At 36.1% G+C, this 15,930-nt stretch overlaps 1 protein-coding gene across 1 annotated transcript in view; it reads left to right on the plus strand.

Annotated features, from left to right (window-relative positions):
• The window catches only part of USH2A (usherin), a 399,365-nt gene that overhangs the window by 283,990 nt on the left and 99,445 nt on the right, over positions 1–15,930 (plus strand). The window contains exons 44-47 of the mRNA XM_085300119.1: positions 1,078–1,287; positions 2,613–2,815; positions 4,496–4,608; positions 11,187–11,385. Coding sequence (XP_085156245.1) covers positions 1,078–1,287; positions 2,613–2,815; positions 4,496–4,608; positions 11,187–11,385 — 725 coding nt within the window. The remainder of the gene's footprint in view (positions 1–1,077; positions 1,288–2,612; positions 2,816–4,495; positions 4,609–11,186; positions 11,386–15,930) is intronic.

Raw genomic sequence — 15,930 nt, forward strand, 5'->3', positions numbered from 1 at the left:
TAARTCTGAAAATATATTTTTGACTTTTAACAATGCCATTGGTCTGTTTTCAAGTCAGCTGAGTCCTTTTCAGTGGTACAGTGTGCCATGTAAAACAGTATGCATGTAGTAGAGGTTAAAATTTTTGTCATAATTATTCTTTTCATCTTGATGCCTACTGGAAGAGCGGTTGCATTTGATCAGATCTGAAATTAAAGGGATCAGCAAAGGACAGATAAGATAACAGACCAAATCTAAGTTAACTAAAATGAAGATGCATGTGTAGCTAGAAAATGTTACTATGTTCCCTTCCTTGACTTAGAGAAATTACTACTAAGCACACTACATTTTAGGAAGAAATATGAGGGGTTTTCTTTTCCCTATAAATAGAATGCTTCTAAGTTTATTACAGATTTACACATAGATGCTATCACAATGGTTCTAGAATAATAATGCACGGATTTTCATTTTGACTATGACCTTTTAYTGCTGTCTGTGTAAAGTTGAGTGTAACTGTAATTTAAAACATAGGCACTTGCCCACATTCATTCCCCTTGGCTAGAGCAATATAACAGGCGTTCAATACTTTCTGTTTTGTTTTATTTGAAAGGAAGAARGAAAAAGGGGGGAAAAAACTTGAAGTTTTGGTCTTAAAATAGTGCTATAGACTAATCTGACTTTGCTCATCCTTCAACCTGAGTGGAAGCTATCCTTTTGCAGTGGCAAGATGCAAAGTTTGTGCACCATTGCTAGCAGTGGGTTTTATCCATTAGTTTGTTCTTGACTTCACAGATTCCATTGTCATCAGTAGGGATGCTTAGAGAGAGAAAGCTTTAGCCAGTATTAGATGGCGTGATGGGCTGTTAGTGGGTTTGACGAGTTTGAAAAAGCATTCTGTATCTCTGCTTATAAGGCTGAAATTATGTAAGCACTTGATGGAATCCTTACATTTCTTTTTTAATAAGGAGAGTTGGCATAAAATTTACTTTTGTCTTCAAAATAAATGCTATTGATAAGAAGCTTATTTTTGTCCATCGGTTACAGAGCCTACAGAATATTTCCATGTGATCTTCCAAAGTTTTTCCTTTCTTTTCTTAGCACTGCAAGATTTGCAAGGAGATGTTGCATATTACATCCTCTTCATGAATTCTACTGCTGATAGGAGATCTCTGAGGATCCAGGCTGATGAAAACTATATAGTCATTGGTGATTTGCAGCCCAACACAGAGTACCAGATATTTTTTCACGTTTTCAATGGGGTCCACAGTATCAGCAGTGAAGTTGTGCATGTGACTACCTTAGATGGAGGTTGGTTTGCAGCAAATGCCGCTTGGCTTAAAATCTGAGAATGAAATTGATTGATTTTTGTTAGGGTTGAGATCAGTCATCCTTCCATTATAAAATTTCCGGTATAAAAGGAAAAAGGGCTAAAACGCTAAAGCGCTTAAGTGCTGGTTGTCATCATGCAGTAGATCAATAAAAGGTCCCACTGAGACAGAAGCAAAAGCTCTAATAGCAGATATTAACCCAGTTTGTTCTCATCTTCTCCTATATACTACTATCTGTGTACACTAAGTTTGGAAGTGAGTTCATATCAATAAGTGGTGGAATTAAAAACAACTAATTTTTTTTGAAAAGATTTGCTCTGTGAAGTAGCATGCTTTTGACATGATAGTCAAACAGGGGACCTTTCCTGAGTCACCAGAAACTCTAGGCTGTAAGTTCAGACTCCAAGAAGATTTCTTTGTGAGTCATTTCTATGCCAGTTAGCAAGTGCACGGATGTTGCGGGGGGAGGGGGAAGACTGCGAATTTGAAATGTGTTTGGAATGGTCTTTCTAATCTTTTTGCTTTATAAAGTCTCATTATAAACATTATAATATCATTACCTCAGAAGCAAGTGTTCCAGGTCATTAGCAAAGCACTTTAAGTGAGGATTCCATTTCCTTTCTGATGCCAAAGGCCAGCACCTTTTGTTTATAAAATAGAATCAATCGCAAGGGCAATTTTTCAACTGGTAAGGATGAGTTCTTATGATAAAAATAGGTCTTTGCATGGTTATTTCTGACATGGTTAGATAATTATGTAATTTAACAGTATGGAAGGCTTTTTTTTTAATAAGTGTTAGACTTCATCATTACCTATAGTAATCAACATTCAAAACCATTTACATAATGACAATATTGCATATTGCTTCATATTGCATGAGCTACAAGGCTGATAAGTCACATTCCACCAGACAAAGTGTTTTGGTCTCAGATTTTGCTTTAAAAGCAGAATTCTCTGTTTTTCTCAGTTTTGGAAAGATTGGGATTGGGGAGGGCATAAAAATAATGTTTTTATATTGGCAATGCACATGGTTGAATAATTTATCATCGTATCTCACTGGCCACATACCACTGGTGATTGACACTACGCTGGTGGTATAAAGCATTTTACCGTCAGCTCTCATGGTTTCTAACTGAGAGTATAATAAGCCAATTTACAGAAGACTACAGACTGTGATAACTTCATCAGAGGAAAGCAGATAAGCAGTGAACCCTTTACTAAACCTAAATACTAATCTGCATTTGGTTAAACAAGTGCTTTTGCAGAGACAGCTGGAGTTTATTCAGTTTCTTCCTTTATTTCTAGAGCCTGAGGGCATGTTCCCTCCAGAGGTTGTCATCATCAACAGTACAGCTGTACGTGTCATCTGGACATCGCCTTCAAACCCAAATGGTGTTGTCACAGATTATTCTGTCTATGTAAATAATAAGCAGTACAAGACTGGAATGAACGAACCTGGGTCTTTTCTTTTAGCAGATTTGTCTCCATTCACTATATATGATATACAGGTTAGAATATATTTTCTGAGTTGTGTAGTATACGTTAATTTTACATAAAATGTATATACTTCCAAAATAAATATTGTTTCATTAATTTCTCTATGCATTTGGATATATATTTGCACTCCTGTGTGTATATATGTACAAGGCAAAAATTTATTTTCRGTATATTTTAGATCTGTGTACACTTTTCATAATACAAATTTCCATTATCTCTTTTTTTCAGACCATCAAAACTCCATTTACTTTCCCCTAAATGTTCTATGCTACAGCATTAGCCAAACCCCAACATATATTACAAAGAAGCGAAGATTCTACTCCTACTCATTAAAAGAAAATTGCAATTGTTTTAGAAACATCAGGCATGCATAATATATCAGCACAGAGAAATAATGATATTGCATTTGTCATCCTTTTATCATTTTTTTCTCCTCATCCTTCTAAGAAGGAAGCAGAGCTGAGCCCTGAAATCATAGTAGGACTTTTTATGCTATTAATAATTACAGTAGTATTCTTTGCGTTTCCTTTTGTCTATCTCTACCCTTGCCTCTCTATTTAGTTGTCTACTGAAAGACAAAATATTGTGTGCAGAATGAAAAAAAAAAAGAATAAATCATATCTGTCTGTCTTTAAATTGTAGTAATACATAATCAAGAAAAGTAGTTTGATATTTAATTGTAATTATCCCTGTCTATTTCATTCAGGTTTGGTTTGTATTATATATGAAAAGGGCTTAGTAGTAGCCATGTATACGCTGTTGGAAAATTTGCATCCAGTTACTACATGCCATAAATAAATATCACAGACAGGCACCCCATAACAGATCTCTGTGTTCCAGCCCCTCTGAAACAGCAAACCTCCGTCCATGAATACACATATGACTTTCTGAATGCTACTTGGAAATACATTTGTCTTTTCTCAATAACAATGCAAATTCAGAGTACTGCCACACTTATGGACCCTCTATATTAATTTACCATGGCCACCTTCTGTTGCTTGTGATGTTAATTATTCTTTTCTTCCACTCTCCTAGTCTGTATACTGGGCAAATATTTGCATCAATTTAGCATGTAAAAACAAAATAAACGATTCTTTTTTTTTTCTTTTGGTTCTTTTTCTTGTTCTGGAAAAAATATCATCTTGGATGCATATGCATCTTACTGGTAATACGAAGTATACAATTTATATTTCTGTTTTTTACCTTTAACAAAAATTTCMAGAACAGACATAAAGAAAGGAATAGAACGTATTAAGGAAAATGATCCCTGCTTTATGTCAGAATACATGGTAGCCTTAGGAAACTGAAATGACTTGCTCAAGTGTAGTAGCTTATTGTCTCTCCATCGTACTACAGTTAGACATTATTTTTAGTGTTAAATACCAGATTCTGCTTGTATGTACAGAAATAAATTCATTGCAACTCTGTTGATGCTAATTTAATACAAAACCTCAGTTGCTTCCAGAGGGCTGCATGTACATCTACTTCTGAAAAAGGTTTAGGAAGGTGAGCAACAGTACAGTGTCTGYGGCAGATATACTTATCTCAAAGTTGTGGTATTTTCCCAATTATATGGAGTCTTTTAAGTAGAAAAGAAGAAAGCCCCATGAGGGGAGAAAAGTCTTAAATAGGTAACATAGTTGGATAATTTGTGCAGCTGAATATTTGAAACTCATGTTCTTCTTCATCAGATTGAAGCCTGCACAGTGTATGCCTGCGTGAGAAGCAATGGGACCCAAATTACAACCGTGGAAGATGAGCCAAAGCAGCTGTCAGCACCCATTATTCACGTAATTGGCTCGAGGTACAATGCTATAGTTGGCTTTCATATATCACAGCTATTGGTGGCTGGAATGGGAGACCAAATGTAAAGTTGTCTTCTCTCAACTGAATAAGGTGCATTAAAGAATTTAGTATACCCTYCTGATGAAGGGGATGCCAAATGAACAACTGAGGAAATCACACCTTTTGTTGGTTGGACATACCCATGTGTTGGTCATTGAGTTGTGATAGTAAAGAAGGCATAAGTGGAAGTAGTTAAAAGGGGGACTTCTATGGGAGTGAAAAGTGTCAGTTAAGAAGAGGAAGATTAATGCTCAAGGAGCAATGCGATGCTGATAATGGAAATTTYGAGTAATGGTGGAAAAAAAAGTGACCCACACAACAGTAAGAATTAATAAGCTATCCTAAAAGGCATGCATTTTTGTGTCTTCTTGAAGAACTGATTGAATTCTGCCTCTCCACTTCCTCCACAGTCACGGGCCAACTTCTTAATTTTAAAAGGAATGTCAGGTTTGCAGTCTTCAGAAGCAGCTGAGTAGTAACATATACAGAGCTTATTTGGGAGTTAATACTCCAAAGGACTCCAAAGTGTTCCAAAAGACAGACTAAAACCATGCTTGCCMACACATTTATCAAAATTACACCAACAATAAAACAGTTAGCCTAGTGTATGTTATTGTTGGTGTGATTTTATTACCCGTCTGATGGAGTATGCTCATTAGCAGTGTTTCTTTTGTAGAAACAAGAAGAAATCTTTTTTAAAATAACAGAAATCTAATATCAGAGCCTTCAGAAATGGCCTTCAGAATGGATTCACTCCTCCAATCTCTTAAAGATTTTTGTTTGCTGTTCATCATTTCTACATTTTGTTTGAATTCAGCATTTGTCTCCGTATAAGGGTGAAATTAAGCTTGCTATTTTTCTGTCACACAGATATAGTCAAAGCTTGTTTGATGATAAGAACTCAATTCAGGATCTCATCTTTTGCCCTTGGCTTTAACTTATGTATGCTTTTGTCTGTATTGTCTCTACTGCAAACACGTATGCATGTTTCTGCTATTATATATAGACTAAATATGTCATAACACATGAATGCAAAACGATCAAAAATGCCTCCCTATTTTCTAATCTGCTCAGCCAGAAACACACTCTGTTTCTACACTGCCTTTTCCTACATGTCGTATTATCATCAGCTGTTCTTATATCCCAAAAGAATACTAACCACTGATCGATTGCCCGGACATGTCTGGCCATGGCCTACACGTGCCCCGGGTAGTTCATTTATTTGCCACGGTGGATTTGCTAGAGTGGAATTTAATCAATAGCTAATTCATTAATTCTGGTCCTGGAGTATGTAGGGATTGTGCAGTATAAAAATGACTGGCTGGCTTCAGCTTTGATTGAAATATGACAAACACTACAGCTGACAGCCTCAGCAGGTGCTGGGCTGAATATGAATTTTGCTTATTTATCCTCCATAAAAGAAAAAGCTTGGGAAAAAAAAGCGGTTTGTATAGACAAGAGGACATTTTAATACCTATCTGCCATCAGACAGAGAAAAAGGCATTTCTACATTAGAGGCTCATGGGATAGATGAGATATAATACAGATCATGCAGTTTATTGTCTTTAATTGGAATCATGGCATTTTTCCACTTCTGAATCAGTTTGGGGGCTATATTATTGATGAGAATGCTGTAGGATAATGTCTTTGTAGCATTCACAAATAATTGTTTTAAAATTTGCCTCAAGGTGCYGCATGACATAAATTATAATTTCACCAACCAACTTCTTAGAAGTCTTTCTGATAGCAGCTCCATCCAAACTGTTCTAATGAAGGTTATACCACCAGAGCCATTATAAATACCTTACTTTTCCACCCCTTACAGTTAATAACTCAGCTTCAGGCTGAAACTTGGCACAAAAGGTCGCAGTCCTGAAACTACTATTTTATAATGCCAAACTTCAAACGGAAAATAGTATGGGACCCAATTCTGAAGTCTAAGTCAGGTTTTGTTTTGTTATATTCTTTGTTTACGTTTTGTTTGGGGTGTAGGGAAGAAGGCATCTTTAGGTAAAGGTAAGTCCTATTAAAATCAAGTATACATTTTCCTTGAATTAGGATCTCAGGATTTGTCTCTGTAGAGGCATATTTTACTGCACAGATTATACAGTTCTCTGAGTATTGCATACATGTGGATGCCAATTTAAGTTTTGTGTAGTGGAGGAAGTTCTTGTGGTGTGTTGGAAAATAGCTAATTTCTTTTAAAATACTTCTCTCACTTTCTAATATGGCATATTTAGGTAGTTTTTAAATAGCAATATTTAGTGGCAGCTTTGTACCTTTCAGAAAATTAAGGTATAATGCGGATGAACCCTGGGAGGAACTCTATGCTTAAGTGCTTAATTAAAAGGTTGATGGCTTTGAAACACCACATGGAATAAACTAGGGAAAATCCTTCAGAGCTTCCTGATGAAATACAGAGCCCTTTGTGCATTATGGGAGGAACCAGAAAACCTGATTTGGGTGTAATAGAAAACCTGGAATAAGATAAGCCACTGAAGAAAAACTAGATGAAATCTTTGCTTTGATGTTCACTATCAAGGTTCTTAGGAAGGTTTCTGTATCAAATGCTTTTGGTGGTGGGAATGAGGTAGAGGAACTATGTCAAATTAATATGTTAGTAAGAAAAATTTTAGAACAAATGGATAAAACACAGAGTAATATATTGTTGGGATGCTGGTATTCACTCAGGAGTTCTAATGACCTCAAATATGAAAATGCCAAACTCTTTCCTGTGTAAAACGTCCTTTAAATTGGTCTTGGTATTGGAGGAACAGAAGATGACAGTGTGGTGCAGATTTCTCCAAAGGGATTTGGGGAACTAAACACCAATAAGTCTACTTTTCCCTGCTGGGAAAATTGGTAGAAACTACATCAGAATAAAGAAAGCAGTTCATAGCTGTATGGATGAATAGGAAATGCTGGGATAGATTTCTGTGGAATCACATCCAGCCAGTCTATGACCAACTAATCAGAATAGTCCAGAGGACAGGCAAAACACAAACACAGTATTAGCACTTTGCCCTTCCAGGATAGTGGCCCTGTGGAGGAAACCTCATCACTCTCCTCACTTCATTGATGGGAAAAACAAGGCATATAAAAATTTCCCGAAGAAGTTTGTAATAACAACAGAAGCATAATGCCATTTATCAGACTTCTGTGCTGTGTCATACTGCCTCACTAATTATGTTAGCAGTGTTGTCCATGATACAGTTGGTAGTTAACTGTCGTGCAAGAATGCTGAAGAAATTATTCAGTATGTGTGATCTCCTGCTGAGGAAAGTATTTGATTCACTGGGCATTAATAATTGCAGTGTTCCCTATCTTAAGAATGTCATGTGAGTCTTGTGATTTTTTATTCCTGCTCTTGAGAGTAAATCTGTTGATTCTTAGATTTGATTTGATTTTTAAATTTAGCCCTTGTATTTGATGAGACTAACACAACCTTCACTCTCAAAATGCACAAGTGAGGGTTTACYACATTTTTAATCTTCATGGTTAAGTCATTGTTACTGGATTAAAAAAAAAAAAATCAGAAGGAACTCTTTCCATGACCTCTGGACATTTGGAGCTGATGATACTTCCAGCAGACAAAAACCAGAATTTTTTCCAAAGTCAGCCTTATCAGAATGTGTCTGATACCATAACAAAACTCTGAAATACTGATATTTTTCATGAATTTTTAAAAATGTATGAATGAATTGCCTAGACATGCTTGACCTGAAGAAGTTAAGTCTGTTGGATTATTTAAAATAAATAAATTAATCTTGGTGGATCCATTTGAAACTTTTTTCTATATTCTGGAACTGCTGCAATGCCTCAYGGCTGCAGTGTGCAGCAGTTCTTTTCTGTGAACCCAACTACCTACTTAGGCTGCATTTTCTGTGGAAGATGAGCCCTACTTCAATATATTAGCCACACTGACAACAGTCATGCAGCGTTTGAACTATTATAAATTGCACGCGCTTGAGATGAAGTTTTCTCTGAGCAGACAAGGACTACACCTAGCATGCCAGAAGTTATATATTCATKTGTGCATAATCTGCAGAATTTGCAGGTCTGATTCTGTAGTTCAGGCTGTGGGCACTTAGTATCAGTAGACACAATTCCAGTTTATCTAAAGACGAAGAGGAAGAGAGGGTGGACAGTCTCCATAACCTCGTGCAGTGTCACTGCTACAGCTGGTTGCATATGAACGTACCCACAGTGTCCCAGTAAATCTGCTCCTGCTCAGTTCAGCCTGGGGTATTAGTCAAGATGGTGGGGGTCRAAAAACTTCAAGGCTCATTCAGCTCTTCGGTCCCATGAAAACCCTGCTGCTGATTATTTTTTTRATTGAGCTGTGCATTGTTCTTGCTGTGATGCTTTCAGAAACACCACGATCTTTCATGGGTAGCAAGCATCAGAAGGTGTAGACATAACTGTAAGTGAAACAGTCATAAAATTGTGACAGAGTCTGCTTTTCTGTAAGTGACCACACTTGTGGCTCCATTAGAAGGTCATATGGAGCTGTACCCTTTCAGTAGCACTGGTCAGTATGCTTCCGTGCCCCATGATTTATCGGTGCCACTGTAGGTCTGCTTGATGCCAGGCTGTGTCCACCCCAAATATGTATCTATGAATTGAATCATAATACAGTAGTTGCTTTTTAAAAAGGAAAAAAATACATGGTGAGATTTACAGCAAAGGCAAAATGTTCAAATCGCTGTATCAGTTACTAAACGTAATTTGAGATTGTTTTAGAGAGAAATACAACTTGCAAAACGGCAAAAACTGGCAYATTACTTTGAAAATCTACCCTTCAGGGTCTTAATGAGACTTACAGAAAGCAAATCATTCAAAAATACGACTAGAAATGCTTTCTTTGCTCCTATGGTCTATACTGTGCAAAGACTAGGAGAGAATTGCAATGGTAGTTAAAAAGGCTGAAGTATTAGCCTTCTTTCCCATTTCTTTTTATCTTTTTTTCTGAAATTTTACAATATATTTTCCTGCTATTATGTTTTTAAGTCAGGTCTTGTAACATTATTTAAATATAAATGTGTGTGTGTGTGTTTGCACACATGTGGTAGAATATGTAATGAGTAGAAAAATAGCTGTATACAGAGTATGGAATTAAGTCTATGGTTCAGATGAAGACCTTGGAATAATAATGGTGACTCTACAAGTCACCTGTGAAGTTATTTCTTCATAGGTGACATTAATTCCTGTTTTCCAAACGCTTATTGCTATGTATACTAATCTGTTTATACCTCAAGGAAGTGAAATAATAGTTTGGTTATTTTTATTCTGTTAAGATGTCAAGGTTTATCTCAGCAGCTGCTGTTTCACTGTAACATTTTCACTTTAAAGTAATGCTAATTTATGATGTCACTGGCATTCTGACAGTGGCTGTGTAACTGGGACATAGAGATTAAAAAGAGGTATTTGGAGCACAGTATATACCAAAAAATGTTGTAAAGCCTCCTATTTATTTACATGTAGCAAAAGTCATACACTAGAATCTTCTACCCTCTATCTGGACAAGAAAGTCATGCTGAAAGAAATTAGTGCCATATGTAACTCTGTAATCCAGAGAGATAATGCAAGAGATGAATTGAGTTTTAATTTGAARTATCGATGTAAACAGATACATCTGAAAATATGCATGCAAGAGGAGCATATTTCTGTTTCTAATGTCAATTTTGAGAYCTTGAATTAAAAAAAAAGAAATTTGTAATGCTAACTGTGATTTTGGAGCCCATGCCTGCACATTTTAGTAATGGCAGGCATACTGCAATTTAACATGAGTTTTTTTCATAAGATACTTCYTTTCTTAAACTGAAGATGGTCTAATTTCAAGCCTGAAATCAGCAACAGTATTTTGTTTTACAGACAGTCCTTTGGGGGCTGCTGCAGTCATACCTTTTTGTTCAGAGCCTGAAGCTGAGTCTTACTCACAATAGAGACTTACATTTTTCACTTCAAATTTATGTCAATAAAAATATTTATGCATAGAAGAGAACTAGTGCTTATTGATGCTACAGTAAAACTAAACTTTAAAAATGTAGCAATTTTATATTACTCTGAAAAAGATTCATTTACATATTTTTCAAAAGAATCAAAAATGTTTGCCTATRGGCTGAGGAGATCAGTGTGTGTACCTGCAGGAGAGGTTTGCACTTCTGTAGTTCAAGTAGCTGAATGAACTGTTGTTACTTTCTATTAACTTCATATCAAAGAAGAAGTTTCAAACCAACRTATATTTTTCATAGAGTTATGAGATGTGAGATATTTAAAGACTTTGATTGGTCACATGATTCATTTTTGCAGACTATTATCAAATATTGATACTGTTTTCAAATACTTGGTTATTAAGGAAGCTATTAAAATTGCCATCCAGAAGAGGATTTTGGACACTTCAAAATATTTTATGTTATATGAACAGTATAAATGGAACCATTATAGGCTAGTATTTTAATGTAAGTATCAATAGAAATATAAATACCAATGTTACTTTAAATAATTTAACAGATGTTAATTTTGTGCTTATTGTAGATCTCTTCAGATCAGCTGGGCACCACCAGGACAGCCAAATGGCATTATCCTGGGATATAATCTCTTACGTAAAGCGTGGCAGAGGTGTTCCCCAGCAAAGACTCCAAGGAGCAACAAAGGTGATAGAATGTGCATCTCCCGAGAATGTAAAAGGCATGAAAATATCTGTGGAGAAGAGTGCTATCATCCAGAGCTGAAGGTACGTGTGTATTCTTCAGTTAGAAATTTAATGAAAAATCATACTTTTAGGAATAGGTATGTAAACCAAACCTCTTTAATCATGGGAGGAAGAGAAGTGGAGGGTTCTGCATCTTTGATGTTTTAAGATCAAGGCTGTGATGCATTTCTGGAAACATTTCAGGATGAAATTGGTTGTTTGAGCTCATTGTATGGATAGCTGTGTGCAAATCTCTAGCAGTGTACGTAGAAGTCTGCTGATGACAAGTGATTCACTTGTCTTAAGTCTGTGGTTGCTGACTGTTCCTCCTTTCAGAAGAAATGCCCTAATGAACTGGTTAGCATTTATGAATGTGTTTTACATTAACAATTTGATTTGGAGTAGTGCAGTTTTGAAGCAAATCCACAGATCATCTTCACATCTCACAAACCACATATAACAGGAAATGTGGTGCCAGTACCAGCTTCTTGGATTTACTCATCCAATCCCACTGTGTGAAATTACTTGGTGCATGTATATTTGTATAGGGTTTGGTATGTATTTTTGTATCTTGCTTGGAATAGTCAGTTTTGTTCAGCTGTGTGCCACAGATCAGAYGCTGTAAACTGCTGGAGGAGATTTTTTGTCAGCTCAAGTATTCAGATGTCTACTTGTGGAGTACGTAATGGKAGTTTGTATGGTTCCATTGGCATAAAGCAATCGCACTGGACCGCAAAAAGGCCATAGGAAATTTTCTAGGTGCAGAATTTCAAAAACACCAATAAAACTCTAAAGCTCCTCCCTAAGCATAGAATCATTCCTCAAACCTTCATGGCAAATAGTGGTTATTAGAATGATTAGCTTTTTTTTCCAATTTTTTCTTGATTGAGTGACTAGATTCTGCTGTACAGAAAATCTATTTAGATTCAGCTACAAGTAGGTGGTTGTTACATGACAGTGATGAGCAGCTCTGAATGGGATCCATTGTGATTTGTCAGATGTGGTTTTAAATTATGGCCATTTTCAGGTTAATCTTCATATTAATTCCTGTTTAGGAGTAGGATCAATAGCATAGTAGGAGCCTGTAATGGTTTTTATTGACAAATGAGGTAGAAAACTCTTAGTTTGAAGGTAAGATTTAATGTAATGAAATAGTGTCCCTATTTGTCAAAAGCATCATCACATGCTCAGTGACTAAAGCAAACAATATATATTCACAAGATTCCCTGTCAGACAAGACAGTAATTAAGGAAGTGAGTTATTTGAGGGGTTCAGATCAAAATATAAATTATTCCAGCTGACGCAGCTTTAGCTTTTGGGTTGCCTTGAAAACAATACCATACACATGTATTTCTGAAACCTTGCAGGTGAATTATAGGCAGTCTTTGGTTCTAAAAAGTAAATATACTTATTTCAGGAGTTTGACTTAATAGATGTTTTTGCAGACCTCTTGGCCTGTGGATGAGTTRAACTTGTATCATATTAATTTTAGAGGATTTTTTTCCTCCGTTTTTACTTATTTAGTCTTGTGCAAGTTTGTGGTAACTTTGAGTTTGGAGAGTGTCCATTTATTTTTATAGCCTCCTGACTTTTTAACAATTAATTTTGCAATTTTTTTAAAGTGCTCTTCTCTATARCCTATGAACACTTCACAAACTTTAATTTCAGCCTTTTTACTACCCTTTGTTGTAATGGGGTATTATTATACTCATATAGCTGTAAGGAAATAGGAACAGAGTCATTTATCTGTTTGTTCTTTACACCTGGTAGTTAGAGCCTACCAGGCTCATGATTAGGAGTGGGTCCTATTTGGTTAGGTAATGAACATATTATAAATATCTGGAAAGTTCACAGGAAACTGAAGGAAGCACACACACATAAAAGCAATCTTTGTAGGTGACTTTTTGCCCTCCTGATACTTCATCTGGTTTATTGTGTGGACCTACTGGACATTTTTAGGAAAATAAGATGGCATCTCTCTAAATAGRTGGTGTTTTACCAGTGTTTTTCATTTTTTTTAATTGTGTGTGTTTACTGTGAGTTGTTAGCCAAGGAGACTGAAYGGATGTGGCAGCATCTTTCTAATCCACCAATATGGCACAATTCTGACCTGTAAAGATGACATTCTCCAGCAGGAACAATAATACTGCTGTAAGCCTACATTATTCTTGCTTTCCCTGTAGAGACTGCCAAGAAGTTACTGCTACCTTTAACTGTTACAATACATTTTGTGATTGGAACTTGTCCTTTGGAAATGGTTGGTTTGAAGTCATTCAACCACATTCGTATCACAAGTGGTGCATCTCCTCTACTAAATGAYGAGCTCTCTCCCATTCCTGAGAGCTAAGATTCCATTAGCACAGAATAAGTATAGTGGGTAAACTTAGCAGATTACTGTTTCTCGGTTTCTCTTTCTTTAATGTATAGCACTCTATGAGGCATAATAGTTATAAAAATGCTTGTTATTCATTTAACCTGTTCTACAACTTCTTTAGGTATGGAAATATCTTTCCACATAGATATTCTTTTCATACATATCAAATTTGATGATAGACTAGTTATAGAAGGCATATAAAGTACATAGTTTGGATAGACAAACAGGTTGTGAGTTCCTCAAAGAGGAGACTGACATTTTGCTCAGTTTATTTATTACACTTTGTATACAAGACACAGTGGATCTAATTTCTCTTACAATTTCTTTGCATTCAAAAGTATAAAGTGGGAAGACAACAACTAGGCCATTTATACAAAAAATCATTTGGGGATCTGATTTCGGTTATATATTAAGATTTCCTTATGGGTTTGTGGGTGACACTTGGCAGCATCAGGGCACTACAGCAAGGGAAGGATTTGTTATCATTTCTTATCTACATGGTGGATCACCAAGATACATTCCCCTCTATCCATGCAAATGTAGGTGTTTTAGTAGGAGGAATAAAAGGTTGTTGTGTTTTCACTGTGCAGCAGAGTGGGATGCAGAGACTCTTGAGCTAACGTTGGCTGAATTAGCTCCAGCTAACAAAGTAGCATAGTTTTGTCAGAAAGGCAGCACTAATTAGCCTGGGTGCAGAGTTGCACTAGTATATGGGTGCTGCATTTGAGATCCAGGCTGGTATCTCTGCGTGGCACTGTGCTGTGTAAACAAACCAACTTATCCAGAACTATCTTGGGAATCTCTAAAAGAGCAAATGACCTTTTCACTACAAGAGAGGTGTGCATATGCGCATTCAGGGACTCATAGGCCTAATACTAAGCCTAATGAAGACCAGWAAAGATTTTACTGTTTTAAATAGGCTTTGGATCAGATCTTTACTTCTTGGTTCTAACTGTTTTCTAGTGCTCTGGTTCAGTGTTACGAATTGTTGTTATAACTAAATTTAATGAAACACTGTGGCTGGTATCCTTATCCTAGTGCTTGTTATTAGGCTTGGGTAAATTTGTAATTGAATGAAATATTTGGGAATATTTCGCCTATAATTTTGCATAAGAGCTGAGATTACAGTCCCATGCTGAATTTTCTTGGCCGTCAGGAGGGTCCCTATGTCATATGGCTACCTTTTTCAGTAACAGGTGTGTGCTGCATGGGTTTTTCCAAGCTGCCAAAACTCAGTCTTTTTCCTAGGCATTTTCAGTGAGGTGTGATCCATAATTCTATTCGTATCTGAATTTGCAAACCATGAGATTACAGAATGCATTGCAAAATCTAACAAACGAGATGTACTTCAGTTACCAATGGAATGTACCCAGACTTTACCCATCTGAATACTGATACTGAAAGCATTCTCTCGTTATCCATGTAGCTACCAGGTTATCCTGTACCAGTATCCAGGTTAGTACCTGTCCTTCTGTTGTTACTGGGATCCTGAGATGAGCTCTGAAAATAATGAGGCTGATACAGTAAAACAGTAAAAATAATTAAACAGTTAAATGTAATTAAAATAGTGGCAAAAAGGCTAATAATTTCAATACACAATGACTCATGAATATGAACATCAACGGTAAAATACAGTAGCCACAGCATACAGTTCAGTGCCTCTAAGGGTCCTGATTGAAAGTATTAATGCAGCTTGAGCACTTTTTATTTTCAATAGTGACAAACTACATAAATCTGCAGTTAATGAACTAATCAAATATAACTCTGACATTACTAGGAAGTATAGGCTTAACCCTTTGCTCATCAGATTTAATGTGACATTTGTTAAAAGTAGCAGCAGGAATCATTTCTTTAAGAACATGAGAAGCAAAATCGTGGTTTTAACTTTAGCTTTCGGGGGTGAAACTTAAACATATCTAGACATTGATGAAGGATATTCCATCAATATTTATGTGAGATTTACTATTGCAGTATTGTGCAAAGCTTTTTCAATTCTTTCAGGTTTCAGAACCTCAAAAAAGATAACACTTCAATTATAGTGTGTGTTGTAACACACCTGAAGAACATGAAATGAAACTTGTTTTATTAAGATAATGTGTAGAAACTTAACAGAATAATAGTGAATTCTGCATGTGGGTTTTTGATCTAAGGCTGTACTAATTACTAAATGAGAGGAGCAGTTTGAGCAAAGTGGGAGAGTAAGGATATTTACC

Source organism: Rhea americana, unplaced genomic scaffold (assembly GCF_003343005.1).
Source record: "Rhea americana isolate MKP2758 unplaced genomic scaffold, rheAme1 scaffold_160, whole genome shotgun sequence".
Taxonomy (NCBI): Eukaryota; Metazoa; Chordata; class Aves; order Rheiformes; family Rheidae; genus Rhea; species Rhea americana.